At 46.2% G+C, this 16,980-nt stretch overlaps 1 protein-coding gene across 4 annotated transcripts in view; it reads left to right on the top strand.

Annotated features, from left to right (window-relative positions):
- Nucleotides 1–16,980, top strand: part of LOC137434113 (uncharacterized) — an 82,008-nt gene that overhangs the window by 43,283 nt on the left and 21,745 nt on the right. For all 4 annotated transcript variants that reach the window (XM_068126795.2, XM_078785758.1, XM_068126796.2 and 1 more), the window contains one exon: nucleotides 6,774–6,894. In XM_068126795.2, the coding sequence (XP_067982896.1) occupies nucleotides 6,774–6,894 (121 nt within the window). The remainder of the gene's footprint in view (nucleotides 1–6,773; nucleotides 6,895–16,980) is intronic.

Here is a 16,980-nt window from a genome sequence, read left to right as displayed (position 1 = left end):
AGTACATGGAAGCGCGGTGTGGTAAGTGTTACGGAGGAAGTAACGAAAGAGTGTGCGCAAGAGGATGCACGAGAAAGGTGTGTAACGGACAGGTGCATGGGGAAAGAGTGCGCTGTCAAGAGTAAGGGGGAATGCACGCCTGTGGTGAGTGTTACAGAGGATGTAACGGGAGAGTGTGCGCGAGAAAGGTGTGTAACGGACGGGTGCATGAGGAAAGAGTGTGCTGTCGAGAGTAAGGGTGAGTGCGCTGTCAAGAATGGAGGTGAGAGTAGTGAGAGTGACACGGAGCGTGAGTTGGTTGTGACAGGTGAGCGAGGATGTACACCTGGAATGGAAGGATGCACACCTGGAATGGTAGAGCGTGTGTGGGAATGCACACTTGAGTTGGTCGTGAGGCACGTGGTTGGGTGTGCAAGTGAAAGCACACCTGTGATTGTCACAGAGGAGGTGACCGAGGAAGGGGCGCGAAGAGGTGTGTTGGTGAGGTGTGCGAGCGACGAATGTGTGCCAAGGTGCTCGGTGGTCAGGTGTGTGACCAAGTCTGTGAGCGGAATGAGTGTACCGAGGTGTGTAAGGAAAGGTACGAGGAGCATGGGAACAGCTGGAGGTATGAGCAAGAAAGGGGTAGCGTATGCGTGTAACCATGCAGGTGAGGCATCGACGGTAACCGGGTTAGCGGTTAGAGCGACTTTTAGCCGAATCGGGCCCTCGGTGCGTGCCGGGCTTCGCGTGCCGCGAGAACCAGCGGGGATCCGAGCCACGGCGGGTTCGAAAGGACCGCCGTATGCGATCCACGCTGGGCCTCGCGTGGAACGGCCGCGTCCGGGCTCCACTAGGCGGAGCGGGCAGCCCGATAGGAAGGGTCGTCATGGCGACCACTTTCTATTGAGACGTTCCGGCAGGTCGAGATCGGGCAATTGGATGGCTCCGCGCCGAGGTGGTGCGTGGGATCTCGGCACGGGTAAGCCCCCGTCCCTGCACCGAGTGCCGGACGCATCCAGCCGCCGGCACCAAAGAACCCGCGTTCATTGCTCGGCTGTACGAAGCCGAGCTTTAGAAGGGAATTGGCGCACCGAGAGGATCTAATAAGTAGACGGGTGATGAGGTTAGTGTTTTGGACCCAAAATTAGAAAAAGGCGAAATTTGATGATTGGTACGGTGATTGGCAGATGATTGGCAGAATTTTTGATTGGTTGGATTTGGGTGTGCGAAATTGATAGTAGGACCTCCCCGATGTGGTGGGATGGCAAATCCACCATCCCTCACAGACGGGGGGGGCAAAGGAGCACTAGGTTTATGGGGTTGATGGCAGTGAAAACTAGCCCGGGAGGGTTAGGATATTGTGTGTAGGGCCCTAGAAGATGACATTAGGTGACGTTAAGGTTAGTTAGTGACAAGGATACCTGTAGTGGGGACGCAGGTAGATTAGCGCGGATGATAATGACGTGGGAGCGCAATAGTTTAAAGGGACGACTGGGAAGCGCAAGTTTCAGAGGGGAGTAGTTAGCTGAGATGATGCCGTGTGTTTGAATATTGAACAGGTGGGTGGAGCAGTGTATGAGTGAGTGATGGTGATGTGTGTTGTGTTGACCAACTGGTCCAGGAAGAGGAGGAGGGTGCAGGTGGCACCAGGTGTGAGTGCACAGGTGTGCAACAACAGGTATAGAGAATGGTTGTGTGGAATAAATGGTAGTGTGGAATATCTGGAGTATTGGAATGGATGGTCGTGGAGTGAGTATGGTGGAAATTGTGGAGTGGAGTGGATGGTGCGAAGGTGTGAATGGGGGAAGAGTGGACCCCCATCACGGATACCCGGGGTGGGTAGAGTAAGTGTTAGGTAGAGAGGGTACAGGTAAATTGTAGTTGGATATTGGCATCTGTGGTGCGGGTGAAAGAATGGTCTTTGGATGGGTGCATTAGTGTTGTGGAAATGGCTGGGCGTGTAGCCTGTTAGTGTGTGTAGTTGGTTGGGCACTCCACCACTGTGAGGATGTCGGCCAGGTGAGGCCGCAGGTGGGCTCTGGGAGCCGGTAGAGTTGTTGTGGATGGGGCCCGAGGATCCGGAGGACGGACCCGGGTAGCCCAGTGCCAGAGGGCACCAAGGGGTGACAGAGCCAGGAGGGGTCTTCCCCAGTTAGTTAGGTTAGGGTGAGGAGCTAGGTAAGCTCGGGTGGCAACTACAGTGGTGGAGGTGTGCAGGTGGGTAGACCTGCTGGGAGAGCTACACGTCACAGCCCAGAAATTGTGCAAGGGCACCGGGAGATGAATCGGGGGAGTGAGACCCCAAATTGAGAAGCACCACAGTTTGGTCAATGGGAATTGGTTTTTAGAACCCATAGTGTAAGTTGGCCAATGGATTGGCGGGGAAAGACCCCGGGTAGTGTAAAGTGTGTTAATGTCATTTAGAAAGTAGTTAGGATGAAGTCTCGTCTCCTCGCACCATCTGCATCCACTCACCTGAGGTGACAGGTACTCCACACCATGCCATGTTTTGATTATTTTTTATGATGCAAATGTTTGGATTGTGAGACGCATCATGACGTGGGTGTGACATTGTGCTTTGATGTTCCATCTCTTCCTCCTTATGAGGATTGATGATGAATTTGGTGATGGCAAATTTTGAAGTAGAGGGATTGTGGAGACGAATTTGGTATAGGAGAAATATGGGGAAGACGTGACAGTAGTGACGAATTTGTAAATGGGTAGATTTTGTAAATATGGGGTAAGGGCAAGGGTAGTGTAGGTGACAGGGGGGGTGACGTACGGTAGGGACGAGCTTTCTCACTTCGCCCTCCGTACGCATTTCGCCTTGCATTGCCTTATTGATGTGTACCCTTGTGACCTTACCCCTCGCTCAATTGTCTCTTTTGTCTCCCACATGACCTGTGCGCCATTGGGTGCCGAGGGGAGCGTGCGTGAGTCCTCCATTGTGCGCCAGGAATTCCCAGAACCAGCTGTCTGCATCGATGCACCACATTATGGACCACATGTCTGTGGCCAAGCACCACTTATGGACCCCATGGGTTGGGGCATTGCCCCTCTGCTGGAACCGGCCATGAGGGCCCGACATCTTGCTGGCGGACCTTGGCCACAGGGCACCGATGCCCCACAGGTGAACCACACGTAGTCGGCCCTGTGGGCCATAAATAAAATAAATAAAAATGGACACATTGGGTGCAAGTTTTAATACAAATAGGCCGCCAGTAAGCAAAGCAAAGGAATGACAACATCTGGAAGAACAAATAATAATAACCAGCAGAGGGAGCCGAAGAGCAAGAGATCACCTGCAGGGTTAGGGGTTGTTGATTTATTTTTTATTCTTGAACAATGGTGACTGCACCGATTGGTGCTTGGGTGTGTATTGGTGCGTTTTTGGGTGCTTTCATGGTGCATTGATGCAGAGCAGACTGTCTCCCCCCCAGAAAGAACAATCACAGGTCCTGGGTTAGTTTTGTAAATAAAAATAGCGTCATTGTAAATAATGCTCCCCACCGTCAGTGTATAGTTTGAAGACCATTCCGCAATTCGGTTAACTGTGGGCGTAAGTCTGTTAGGCAGGGTGCAATGGAGCAGCGGGGCACATTTATTTATGTTTTAAAACTGTCGCACTCAGGGTCAGGTTAAAAGTAGAGGGAACTACACCTATGTGTCACACTAAATAAAAGTTGTAGGCCCGGGACGTGCCTAAGAGGAGGAGGGTGCAGTGTTGCGGATATGAGGACTGTATTTTTTTGATTGTGTGCTTTATTATTATTATTATTGTTTATTCTGCGCCCCCTGCCTCCGGAGCTGTGTAAAGGTGAAAGGGCATCCCATAATTAGTCCACAAGCATACACGTCAGCCAATAATAGAATACCCCTGTTCGATCGTTATATCTTATTCTGTGTTTTAGGGTAAGGCTGTGTCTCCCATTAATTGAAGTACTCCATTGCACCAGTGAAAGAGAATAGATCCCCTTTCATTCCCATCCCCAAAATCTCCATTTCCTTTCACATCCCCTTTCGTCATTGCCAAGCCTCGATTGCCAATTACATCCCCTCCAAAACCACCATTGAACATGTGCTCGGGTCGGGGAAGAGGGGCGTGCCCGCCCGTCGTCATCAAGGGCGAAGCCAGAGGGTCGCGTGACCAACCAGGGCCGAGGTGAGCACACCGATGGGCGTGTCCTGAAGGCCGGCGGCTTGATCGCCGGAGGCGCTATAAAGGCGCGCGCAAAAGAAGCGTGGGGGGGTCGGTGGTGAGTGAGTGGACCAAGAGAGAGAAAGAGTGGTTGGACCAAGAAAGAGAAAGAGTGGTTGGACCAAGAGAGAAAGAGTGGTTGGACAGGGAGATGTGCAAGAGTGTTGTTGGGTTGAGGGTTTGGACCAGACGAGTCAGACGAGTCCTGGCAAAGCAAGCGGCGGCCACAGCAGCAACAACACCCAACAGCCGCTTGGGGCCTGGACGGCGGTTTTGAGCAGGGCCGCGAAGGAACGGCGGCTGCTAAACGCGCCGATCGTGCTGCAGGGCCCCCTTGGACCTTCCTCTCCCTCCAGCCATCCACCTCCTGCCTTTCCACCCTTGTGTACGTGAGTTTGTTCTGTGTGTCTTGTCCCTGGGTATTTAATTAAGTCTGTATAAGCTAGTATTTGCACTGTGTCACCTGCGTCTTATGTGTTGTAAATAAACGTGACTGCTTTCTTTTTGCTTGTGTGTATAATAAATCCAATTACTCTTCTGTCCGTCTTCTCGTCTTATTCCTTTTCCTCTTTGCATTTCGTCGTTTTAGTCTTTTCCAGATTGGGCAGCTGCGGTGCGATACGGCCAAAGTTCTGGGTGAGTCGGGGAACCACTGTTCGGTCGCGGAGCCTTCGCTCGGCAAACAACATCCTAAACCGCGATCAGTAACAATATTATTGGTTTGTTTATAACCATTGGTGTGGTTTCCTTATTGATTTCGACACGGAATAATATTTTTTTTTTCTGCCATGGCTCCTCCCGGGGTTCGGAGGTATACCGAGACCAGGAGGTCGGGGAGGAACACGTAACAGTGACCAAGCCTGATAATAGCCAACATGCAGGTATTATCGATCTCTTGCTTTCGGGGACATCATGGAAGACATACCTGGATTCTCTTTTCCCTGGGATTTCGCCACATGGAGAACACACCTGTGCTATTGCCCCTTTCGCCACGTCCTCCTGCTCTGTTCTCTCTTTGCCTCGTGGACGACACGATTCTCTTGCGTTTGGGACTTTCACCAAGGACACACCTGGATTCTCTTGGCTTTGGATTTTCGCCACGCACACGAAGTGGTGCTCTTGACTTGGATTTTGCCTCGTAGACGACACCTGCTTTGCCTTTGTTCGGCGCCCGACACTCATCGCGTCTGCGCCGAGCTTTTGCGCCATCTGGCTGACCCGCGAGCGTTGGCAATTTCTACTCGTCTCACCTGCGTTGCAGTCCGTCGGACATTACCTTATCCAGGCTGCACGTCTCACATCGAGGATCGAGCCACGCACACCAGACCACGTGGGCACCTGCGGGGAACCCATTTGGACCAGTACGTACATCGGTACGATCTTTAATAACCAGAGTGCCTTTTGTCCCTGTGTGTGTGTGTGTGTGTGTGTGTGTGTGTGTGTGTGTGTGTGTGTGTGTGTGTGTGTGTGTGTGTGTGTGTGTGTGTGTGTGTGTGTGTGTGTGTGTCAGAGTGTGAAGGTATCAGTCAGGGTTTATTAGAATAGGTAAGACTGGGTAAGCTAAATCTTTGTCTCTGTTCTCTGTGCCTTGTACAAATAAAAGGCTGTACATTTGTTCTTTACTTCCCACCTGTGCGGTACGTCCTTTTCTCCAATTGGCCTTGCACCATCCGGGACCGAATTAGGCTCGAATCGGGTTCATAAATCGCATCAGGTAACGCCGCTTTCCACACCGTGTGCAAAACCGCTCGGCATTCCAAAAGGTGTGGGAAAGTGAGGGTTTGATCCCTGGTTTCTCTGGTCACGTGTCTTGAAGGTATTTGGGAATATTGACCAGTAAACTCTTGGAAGCATGACTGGGAAATTGGCGATCGGAATTGCTTAGCAATCCGTTAATCACGAGTTTAGTCGCTAGCGGTCAACGGCCTGTGTGGAACGGGAGTTTGTGGGGAAATGGGGCATACCCCCCTGCCCCCCCCCCCTTAGTACGTCGACGAACCCGGGATCCGCAACAATATATATATATATATATATATATATATATAGTATATACATACATATCCCTGGTGTTGGGCTAGCGGCTAGGGTGCCGGCTTGGGATCCAAGGATCCTGGGTTCGAATCCCGGTCGATCGCTGAATTAACGCCAGGGGGGTTGACTCAGCCTGTCATCCTTCCGAGGTCGGCTAATTGAGTACCAGTTCACTGGTAATTCCCTGTTTGTCGTTAAAGGCGGCAAAAAGGGTTGGCGTCAGGAAGGGCATCCGGCCGTAAAACATTGCTTCAAATAGGGGACCGAAAAACAACAACAACCATGGTTCCCGAAAAAGGCCAACCCCCGCTTTGCGGGGAAAAATGGCCTCTAAAGGTGTTTTTTTTTATTTATTTATACATACATACACATTGGTAGCAAATGGATGACATATTTAGCAAGTAATTGTTTCTTCTTTCGTTTCTTCCCAAAATATTTTGAGATGGCATATACACAGATTAAAAGCACTTCTGTTACTGTCCTTGAACTAAAATGCCCTTGTGCTGAAACTGGTTTTGTCCTTCTCTCTGCCAATCACAATTCCTCCTCTTTGATGGTCCAGTTGATGTTTGAATACTTGGAGACGCTCCTGGGGAGTGATACTGAGAGCGAGTCCAGACCCCCAGCTTCTGAAGTTCTCATTCACAGCCTGCCACGGGTCTTCTTTGGGCAGGCCCACCTTGGTGAGATGGTACATCATTTGCGTCAGAGTTTGTTATGGCAGATATCTTCATGCAGTCCGCTCATTTCGTCTTCCCCATCCTGTCGATTGTCCTGTCAAGCAAAGTAAATTATTTCAGTGTTTACCAGGTTTGCTGGTTTGGTGTTCCCATGCAAGCACATACCACCTGAGGTTAGGGTCTTGCTTCAAATTCCATTTTATTTATTTATTTTGATGTACCATACTCTTACAGTGCGTTGGTGCTGCTGAAGCAGATTCTTGGCAAGGGTTATACGAGGTGGTTTGCCATTGCCTTCACAGCATTGTTTTGTTCATTTTAATTGCTGAGCGCAAAGCAAGGAAGCAGCACATTCCATTTTAAAAGTCTTTGCTATGACTCGGACGGGGTTTGAACCAATGACTCTCAGACTCGGAGGAAATATTCCGCTGAGTCTGTTTCAAATTCCATACACGTTGTTAATTGTCCATTCTCTTGTCATTGTATTGCATGTAAAAACACAGAAGTTTCTTAATGTCTGCATGTTACAAACATGTGTCGTATTTGAAATACACCCCCAAAAAATAGATGACACTTGTTTGTGTTTGAGATAGTCTTGTGAACTCTTGTCAATTGGCAGTCACTTTGGCGAGCTTTTGTTGCAATTTCCTATGATTTGTGTAACCTGTTGACTCTTGAATTTGCATACATCATGAACAGTTGGCTTGAGTGAGTTAATTCTGTTTGAAACACCATGCAATTGCCACCTTTATTAGCCCATGTCGCCCGCCCCCTCCCCCCCCCCCCCCCCCCAACGCAGCAGTAGGTGTGCGTGCGTGATTACAACAATCCTTTAAATTAATTATATTTAAGTTTAGGAACAACCGATACTGTACAATTAATTGTGTGTGTGTGTGTGTGTGTGTGTGTGTGTGTGTGTGTGTGTGTGTGTGTGTGTGTGTGTGTGTGTGTGTGTGTGTGTGTGTGTGTGTGTGTGAAAATAAAAGAGAGAGATAAAATTGTGAAGACCAGAAATGACAAAACGAGGGTGTGTGTGTGTGTGTGTGTGTGTGTGTGTGTGTGTGTGTGTGTGTGTGTGTGTGTGTGTGTGTGTGTGTGTGTGTGTGTGTGTGTGTGTGAGAGAGATAGGATTGTGAAGACCAGAAATGACAAAACGGTGTGTGTGTGTGTGTGTGTGTGTGTGTGTGTGTGTAAAAGAGAGAGATAGAATTGTGAAGACCAGAAATGACAAAACGAGGTGTGTGTGTGTGTGTGTGTGTGTGTGTGTGTGTGTGTGTGTGTGTGTGTGTGTGTGTGTGTGTGTGTGTGTGTGTGTGTGTGTGTGTGTGTGTGTGTGTGTGTTTCAAACCATTACTTTTCTTTTTTTTACCATCTGAGCTTTTGTCATCAAATCTTCAACAAACTTTTTTTTCCCTTTTTTAGTATACAAGATCGAGGCTCGTATAACAGCTAACATTAATGACAAAAAACAAACGGACACATAAGACAAAATAAAGGGAGCGGGAGAGAGGGGGAAGCACACAAGTACAGCATTTGAGAGCATGGACATCGGGAGATCTGTGGGAGGGAGAGGGCTTGGGGGTGGAGGCGTGGGAAGGGGGTGGGGGTGGGGTGGGAGAGGTAAAAAAAACACATGGACACAGCTAGGACTTCCAGGAAAAAAGTCGGTATTTCAAAAATGTGGATTTTGGGTGAATTAATGGGGATAGAAAAGATCAAGGTTTTGGATGGGGGAAGATAAGAGATGGTGGTGAACAGCTGTTTTAAAGACCTGGAGGGAGGAGTAGGATTGAAGAGAGTAAGGGAGTTTGTTCCAGAGGTTGGAGAAAGGAGGAATGAAGGAGTGAAGGTGAGCAGAGAGCCGAGATTTCGGCAGTTTAACCATCAGAGGGTTGCTGGCAGTTCTTGTGCGACCTGTAGGAATATTTGGGGGCAGAGCACAGAGAGAGCTGGGGGTGCAAGGCCGGAGAGGAGTCGGTAGAAGACAGAAAGACCACCAACCTGCCTGCGGTGAGTGAGTGAAAGGCCCTCAGAGTTAGCTTAATCACGGGAGATTCCAACGATTCTGAAAGCTTTGGTTTCAACAGCGTGAAGCCGAGCAAGGTGTGAGGCAGGAGCACCAGCCCAGAGGAGAGAGCAGTATTCCATTGAGCTGTGGATGAAAACCTTGTATGTGGTGAGGAGCTCAGGTGTGCCAAGGAAGGACTTTGCACAACGGAGGATGCCCAGTTGGCGACTGGCATTGGAGGCCAGCTTGGAAATGTGGTTTTCCCAGGAAAGATCATGGCAGATTGTGAGACCCAAGAGCTTGAGTGACAGAACTTCTAGGAGAGGATGGTTGAGAAAGTAGATGGGAGGGTTGTCCAGTCAGTCTTTTCGGAGAGACGTAGTAAGAGTGTGAGATTTGTCAGGATTGAAAGACATGTTCCACTTGTTTGACCAGTCTGTGATTTTGTCCAGGTCTGCAGAGAGTGAGGAGGCTGCAGACTGCCGATCTGAGGAATGCGATATGGAGCGGCAGAGAGTGGAGTCATCAGCAAATAGATGGAGAGGATTTTCCAGAGAGTCGGAGAGATCATTGGTCAAGACCAGAAAAAGCACAGGGTCAAGAACACTGCCTTGGGTAACTCCAGCGTGAACAGGAATGGGAGATGACAGAACTCCATTCAGGGCACACATTGACAGTGTAGCGTTTAAGCAAGGGAGACAGCTCTAATTTCCTATTTGACATGGAGAACCTCCATCCGTTGTTGAGACAGCAGAAGCAGCATGTCCAGAGTCGAATGACCTGGTCTGAATCCAAATTGATGATCAGAGATCAAGCCATTGGAGAAGAGGAAGGATTTGATATCCGAAGCATTGATGGATTCCTTGACTTTGCTGATAATTGAGAGCAGGCTGATTGGTCAGTAGTTGCAAGGATCTGGTTTTGCACCTTTTTGTGTAAAGCAGAAATGTTGGCTGATTTCCAAGCTGATGGCAGATGACCTTGAGCAAAAGAGAGGGTGAAGAGAACAGAGAGGGCGTGAAAGAGCGTCAGAGCAGGATTTTAGGACCCGTGGGCTGATGCCGTCTGGTCCAGTTGCAGAATCAGAGTTGAGGATTGACAGAAACGTCTCCACCTTGTCAGGAGAGAAGGACACAGAGTCCAGGAGCAGCTGGGTACGACTGGTACAGAGAGGGAGTGGTTTGGGACACAAGATTTCGAGGCAAACAGAGTTGAGACATTCAGCCTTTTCACGTGCAGAGTCGGCTGTGCAGCCATTTGAGGTAAGGGAGGGGATGGAGGGGGAACAAACACCAGAAACAGATTTGACAAGATGCCACCATGATTTGGAAGATGGTGACAGGTTTGAGAGTGGAGAGATTTTGTTTCCTGGCTCTTTATTATTAAATATGGAGAACACAAATTAATAATACTAGCAATGGTACCCGCCCTAAGGGCGGGGCTTCAATTGGGAGGCGCAAATGATTTATTTAAACGATTTATATAAACATCCGTTAAATATCACATGCAAATCATCAAAATCTAAACAGTATTTTAAAAATTTCAATGTAAGAAACCACATCACTGTTCATATCCCTACCACATCACATGATATATTTTAACCTCCAGTAACTTTGCAGTCACTACAAAGGGATTAGTGTTACGATTAGATTTACTATAATATTAATGTTACATTATCATTATTACGAAAATGATATTACTATAAAAAAAAAACTGAGGCTAATTCCTTACTTTTGTGGTTATTAGTACCATACTCTGCTAATCATCAATTCATGAACCATACACCGCTTCAATCCATTAACTTTACATTCACGACATTGGGATTAAAATGTTATGGTCATAATTACTATATTATTATTATTATTATTATTACCAAAAATGATACTACTGAAACAATGCACTACTGTATTAAGAAACCTGGGCTTAATTTGTCCGAAGCGGCCTAAGGTGAGGCATGAAGCCTAAGGCCTATACGTAATGGGTTGTTGGAAGATCCGGAACGCCTATGCTTTTGATATTTGATGGTCATTTTAACAATCGGTTTGTTTGTGTTTCACACTGAATGAACCACGACCTGGACAGGAAGCCAGGCACCTTGGGTCATAAAATGCAAATGCAGTTTTGCATTTTCCACTGAGATAGGACAGCACAAGTGAAGATTGCAGAGTCTGGCTCATTGGAGTTTTAAAGAATATATATCTTCATATACCTTCTTGGGTTTGTTGATCTGGAGAAAGCATTCGATGGGGTTCCACGTGAAGTAGTGACATGGGCATTGAGGAAGTTAGGAGTGGAGGAATGGTTGATCAGAGTAGTGATGGCAATGTACAAAAGAGCGCGCACAGCTGTAAGGACGACGGACGGGAACAGTGGTGAGTTTGAGGTGAAGGTGGGAGTGCATCAGGGGTCGGTGCCAAGTCCACTACTATTTGTAGCTGTGATGGAGGTGCTGGCTCGGAACGTAAAGGAGGGTTTACCGTGGGAGTTGTTGTATGCAGATGATCTGGTGTTGATTGCAGAAAGTATGGATGGACTGAAGGAGAAGATAAACAAGTGGAAGGAATGTATGGAGACGAAAGGTCTGAAGGTGAATATCGGAAAAACAAAGGTGATGGCAAGTGGTAAAGCATGTGGTGAGGTGGAAAGAACTGGGAAGTGGCCATGTGCTATGTGCAGGAAGGGTGTCGGAGTGAACTCCATTCAATGTACAATGTACGCTGAGTGGGTTCATCAAAAATGTAGTGGTTTGAGAGGGTCATTAACCAGTGTGGCAGCTACATTCAAGTGTAAGGTGTGCACAGAGGGAGCTGCAGATGGAGGAAATGTTGAGTTCGATCTTGGAGACGGCGTGAAGCTGGAAGATGTGAAAACATTTTGTTACCGAGGAGACATGCTGAATGGAGAAGGTGGATCAGACTCTGCAATGGTTGCTAGAGTGAGATGTGCATGGAAGAAGTTTCGGGAACTGAGTGGCGTGCTGACGAGGAGGGGAGTGTCGTTGAAGCTGAACGGAAAGGTGTATGCTGCATGTGTGAGAAGTGTTATGATTTATGGGAGCGAGACATGGGTAATGAACGTAGAGCAGCAACGAAGGCTGGAAAGGGTGGAAATGCAAATGGTTCGGTGGATGTGTGGAGTATCGTTGAGAGAGAGGAAGCCAAATGATGAATTGCGAAAGATGATGGGAATAGAGCCTGTGATGGATGCTGTGAAGAGAAACAGTTTGAGATGGTTTGGTCATGTGTTGAGGAAGGATGAAAGTGACTGGTTGAGAAGAGTGATGGAAATGAATGTGGAAGGGAGTAGAGGACGGGGAAGACCGAGAAAGACTTGGCTAAAGATGGTCGAAGAAGAAATGCGGGCCAGGGGGTTAACAAGGGGAGATGCAGAAAATAGGGCAAAATGGAGAACATTGTCATGGGGACCGCAAGGTTAACCCCCGCTCTTGCAGGGAAAATGGCCTTTTAAAATGCCTGTTGTTGTTGTAAATACCCAACTAATAATTAATCTTTGGCTGGTTTGTAATCATATAAATCTCTATGCAGTTGATTTGGGTGATTTACGAAGCCATATGTCATATAGACAACTCGAATATGACAATTGGGAAATAAATATCTGTAATTGATGCAGTAATAAATTAAATAAGGACTTTCTTATTTAATGGCATGCAAGTTTGAAGTTTTAACATGAATCTTGGTTGATTTTAAGTTGCATCACTACTTATAAGTTCAGGCGATTAGCACGCGCAGACAAACAAACAAACACTTTCATTTTTACAGACTTGGCATTTAATATGGAATATTTTTTTTTTCTTGACTTGGGTTTACTTTCTGAACTCAGTATATCAATCTGGTGAGTTTCTTTTACACTTCGGTGATGTCTTTGTTGAAAGAACCATGTCACTGATTGTCTTTCGCAGCAAGAAGTCAATAACAGGATTATATCACAGGTGGCGTGACAAAATGTAAGGACAGGTACATTTGACGATTGGCTTCACAATCGGGTATATTAAGGTTGCATTCTGTATTAGTGTAAAACAACTGCTGCATGTCTACAAAAGTTATTGCCGCTTCCTCTGGAGATGGTCCGTCAACTCGACAATGCTGTTTGTCATTTTGTGGTGTCTTTACGAAATTCCGGCATGAAACAGCATGCTATTGCTCGGCAGTATGGCATCACTCAAGGTCAGGTGTCAAAGATCCTGAAACGAAATGCTCAGAGGGGTGTCCCTACTCCAATACCGAGGCCAGGACGTCCACGCAGAACCACAAGGAGAGATGATCGCCAGCTGCAATGGCCGTACCAAGTCAGCTAATCGGCTTAGGGCTGAGTGGCAGCAACTGACAAATGTGCCTGTATCCAGAAGGCTAGTCAACCAACGACTGGTTCAAGCAGGCTATCGTGCCAGGTGTCCCCTGAGAAAGCCACGCCTGACCAGACAACACAGCCAGCGCCGATTGCAGTGGGCCAGAGAGCACCGTCAATGGCAGCCAGGACACTGGAATCACGTGACCTTCAGTGACGAGTCTAGATTTCTGGTCTATCGTCAAGATGGCCGCATCCGATTCTGCAGACAAGTGCATGAAGCCCACAACGAAGATTTTATAGTGCCAAGAGTCCAAGCTGGAGGTGGTGGGGTGACCGTTTGGGCTGCTTTTCATGCAGGGGGCAAAACTGACCTGGTTGTTCTGAATGGAAACCTGAACCAGTTCAAGTACAGGGTCATTCTGGAAGAAACATTGCTTCCATTTGCTCGTGCAGCCTTTCGAGGAAACTTTGTCTTCCAAGATGACAATGCACGGCCTCATCATGCTCGCATGATCCAACACTTTCTTGCTGACCGTGGTGTAGAGCATATGGAGTGGCCTGCCATGTCCCCGGATATGAATCCGATAGAGAACTTGTGGGCAGAATTAACGCGTCAAATCGACAACTTGGACCAGCAGCCGACCTCTGTGCGTGAATTGCAGCAGGCTATTGTCACTGCATGGCAAGCGATTCCTGTCCAAACCTTGGCAAATCTCGTGAACAGCATGCCTCGACGTGTACGTGCTCTCCTGAATGCTCGTGGGGGGTTACACGAAGTACTGAACTGTAATTTTACTGTCCGTAATCCCAGTCATAATTTAGCTTTTGTTTTTGTTGAAAAATTTTTTTGGTTAATGTGCAAAATAAAGAGATACTTCTGGAAAACGTACAAAAGTTTAACACAGTACTGTCCATGAATTGAGTTCGATATCAGTTTACATCACTTTCAAGGATTAATTTATTTGCTTCGAAATGTCAAATGTGGTTTTTGTTTCTTTTAAAGGTCACATTAACAAAATCTAGAATAATTTCAACATAATTCCAATGAACTTTTGGTTCTAAGTCATCTTGAAAAGTAAGTTCACCCGCACAAAAAAAAAATTCCATATTAAATACCAAGTCTGTATGTATTTTTATATATATATATATATATATATATATATATATATATATATATATATACTGTATGTATGTATATATATATACTGTATGTATGTATATATATATACTGTATGTATGTATATATATATATACAGTATATATATATATATATATATATATATATATATATATATACATACATACACACTGTAACCCCGATATAACGAACTGCTCGGGAGACATAAAAAAAAGTTCGTTATTGTGAAGTGTTCGTAATACTGAATAACGTACGAATCACCATACTATCACACCTATTCATATGCAAAACAACAAACTCTTTGTATTGTTCATTCATGCACATTTTATTGTTCGATTGTACGAATAAAAAACGTAAAAACGCATTGCTGTTGTGTCATTGTTTAAAAGTTCATGTATAAATAAAATGTTCAAGTACATGTAATATTCACCGAATGTTCAATTTACTGTGTGAAGAAACTGGTAATCTTGGATTGTTTACTCTTGGAGGTGGCGGTTTTCTTTGCGTGCATAAGATAATAGCTGACGGAGCTGTAAAACTTTAATGCTGTCGACTGGTTGCCCTTCAAACCAGGAAAGTGCTGTTTCAAGTCTGGCAATTACATCAGATGTTGCTGGAACTTCTTGTGGTTCATTGGTGTCATCAGAGTCACTTTCGATGTCACACTGCAGTGTTGTTTCACGAACGGAGGCGATAATTTCTTCATCGGTCATCGAACTGGTCACGGGAACGTCTTCATCGACGTCCACCCACATAATCGCTAAACAATAGAATCTCATTAAATATGCGGGGGACAGGAAGTTCGTTCGTTATATCTGGAAGTTCGTAATACTGGTGTTCGTTATAGCGGGGTTCCAGTGTATATATATATATATATATATATATATATATATATATATATATATATATATATATATATATATTGTTGTGGATATGAGAATGGTTTTTGTTTTTTGTTGTTGTTGTGTAAATTGTTGTAAAATATCGCCCTCCTTGCTCCAGTTATGTATAAAGGTCAAAGTGCGTCCCGTAATTAGTTCATAAACACCACACGTTAGCCAATCATAGATTTCCCCCCTTGTTGACAGTTATATCCTTATTATGTGTATTAGGGTAAGGCCTTGTCTTCCATTAATTAATACTCCATTGCACCGAATTCAAATAAATAGATCCCCTTTCATTCCCATTCCCAAAACTTATACTGCCAACTGCAATTGCCGCCATTACGGCGTGGTCAGCTCGGGGAAGAAGGGCGTGCCCGCCCATTGTCATCAAGGGTGGAGTCAGAGGGCCTGTGCCCACCAATCAGGGCCGAAGCGAGCTCACCGATGGGCGTGTCCTGAAGGCCGGCGGCTTGATCGCCCGAGACGTTATATAAGCGCACGCGGACGCCGTTGCGAGAGAGAGAGAAAGAGAGACGGTTCGAGAGAGAAGGTTTGAGGTCAATTACAAGAGTTGCACGAGAAGTCAATTATAAGAGTTGCGCCAAAGGTCTATTACAAGAGTTGCGCCAAAGAGAGGTGAATGACAAGAGTTGCGCAAAAGGTACCAAGACAGAGTTGTGCAAAAAGGGTCCAAGAAAGAGTTGCGCCAGAGACGGCAGACGCGTCCTGAGGTGAGCCAGAGAAGCAGCTTTGGCTCCACCAGGCAGCTTCAACCCGTTACCCCGCGGGAACCAGATAGCGGTGGCATCGGTGGCCGTCGAGGTCCAGCCGACGTCCCGTGCGGGATCAAACCCGAACCATCTGCCCCAGCTGAACCTTCCCATTCCTCCTTCCAGCATCCATTCCTGCCATTCCATCCTTCTTGTGTACGTGAGTTTGTTTTGTTTGTCTTGTCCCAGGGTTAATTAAGCTTGTATAGTTAAGCTAGTATTTTCACTGTGTCACCTGCTTTTTCCATTTTCCCTGTATATAACCTTGACTGCTCCTTTTGCTTAGTGTGTGTAAATAATAAATCCTGTTATTCTTCTGTACGTCTTCTTCTTCCTCTTTACATTCGGTCGCTTTAGAGGTTTCCCCATTGAATATCTGTGGTGCGATTTTGGCCAACGTTCAGGAATCGGGTTAGTTGGGGTAACTGTTAGGGCCGCGGCGCCATCCGCTCGGCAAATCAACATCTTATCCGCGGTACGTAACTATATATATATATATATATATATATATATATATATATATATATATATATATATATATATATATATATATATATATATATGTATATATATATATAATAACACACACACACATACATATACACACACACACACGTGAAAAAGTAAGTACACCCCATGTAAAGTTTTGACTTTTTCAACATATTGTTATGTCCAGTGGGGTAGAGAAATATCTAGTCAGGTAGATCTGAATAGATAACATGCTTCGTCTGTCGCGATAGGGAATCTACCTGTAATAAGTTCCATGTGAAGTCCGGTTTGTCGGGTAAGAGTATACCTGTGAACATACCAGGATGTTCGAGTGTTAGATAGTGTAGGGAATAAGATAAACCCCTATGTGTCACACCTGGTAATCAAACCTTTGTCCCTTATGGCAATGCACACCAACATAGTAGTGCGGGAGCCCAGAAACATTTGTTTCACATCTCGAGTACAAAAGGTTTGAGGCCTGGAATATATGCA

This window comes from Myxine glutinosa, chromosome 10, assembly GCF_964187855.1.
Source record: "Myxine glutinosa chromosome 10, kmMyxGlut1.1, whole genome shotgun sequence".
Taxonomy (NCBI): domain Eukaryota; kingdom Metazoa; phylum Chordata; class Myxini; order Myxiniformes; family Myxinidae; genus Myxine; species Myxine glutinosa.
The sequence above is the reverse complement of the archived record's forward strand: the minus strand, read 5'-3'. Positions and strand labels throughout refer to the sequence as shown.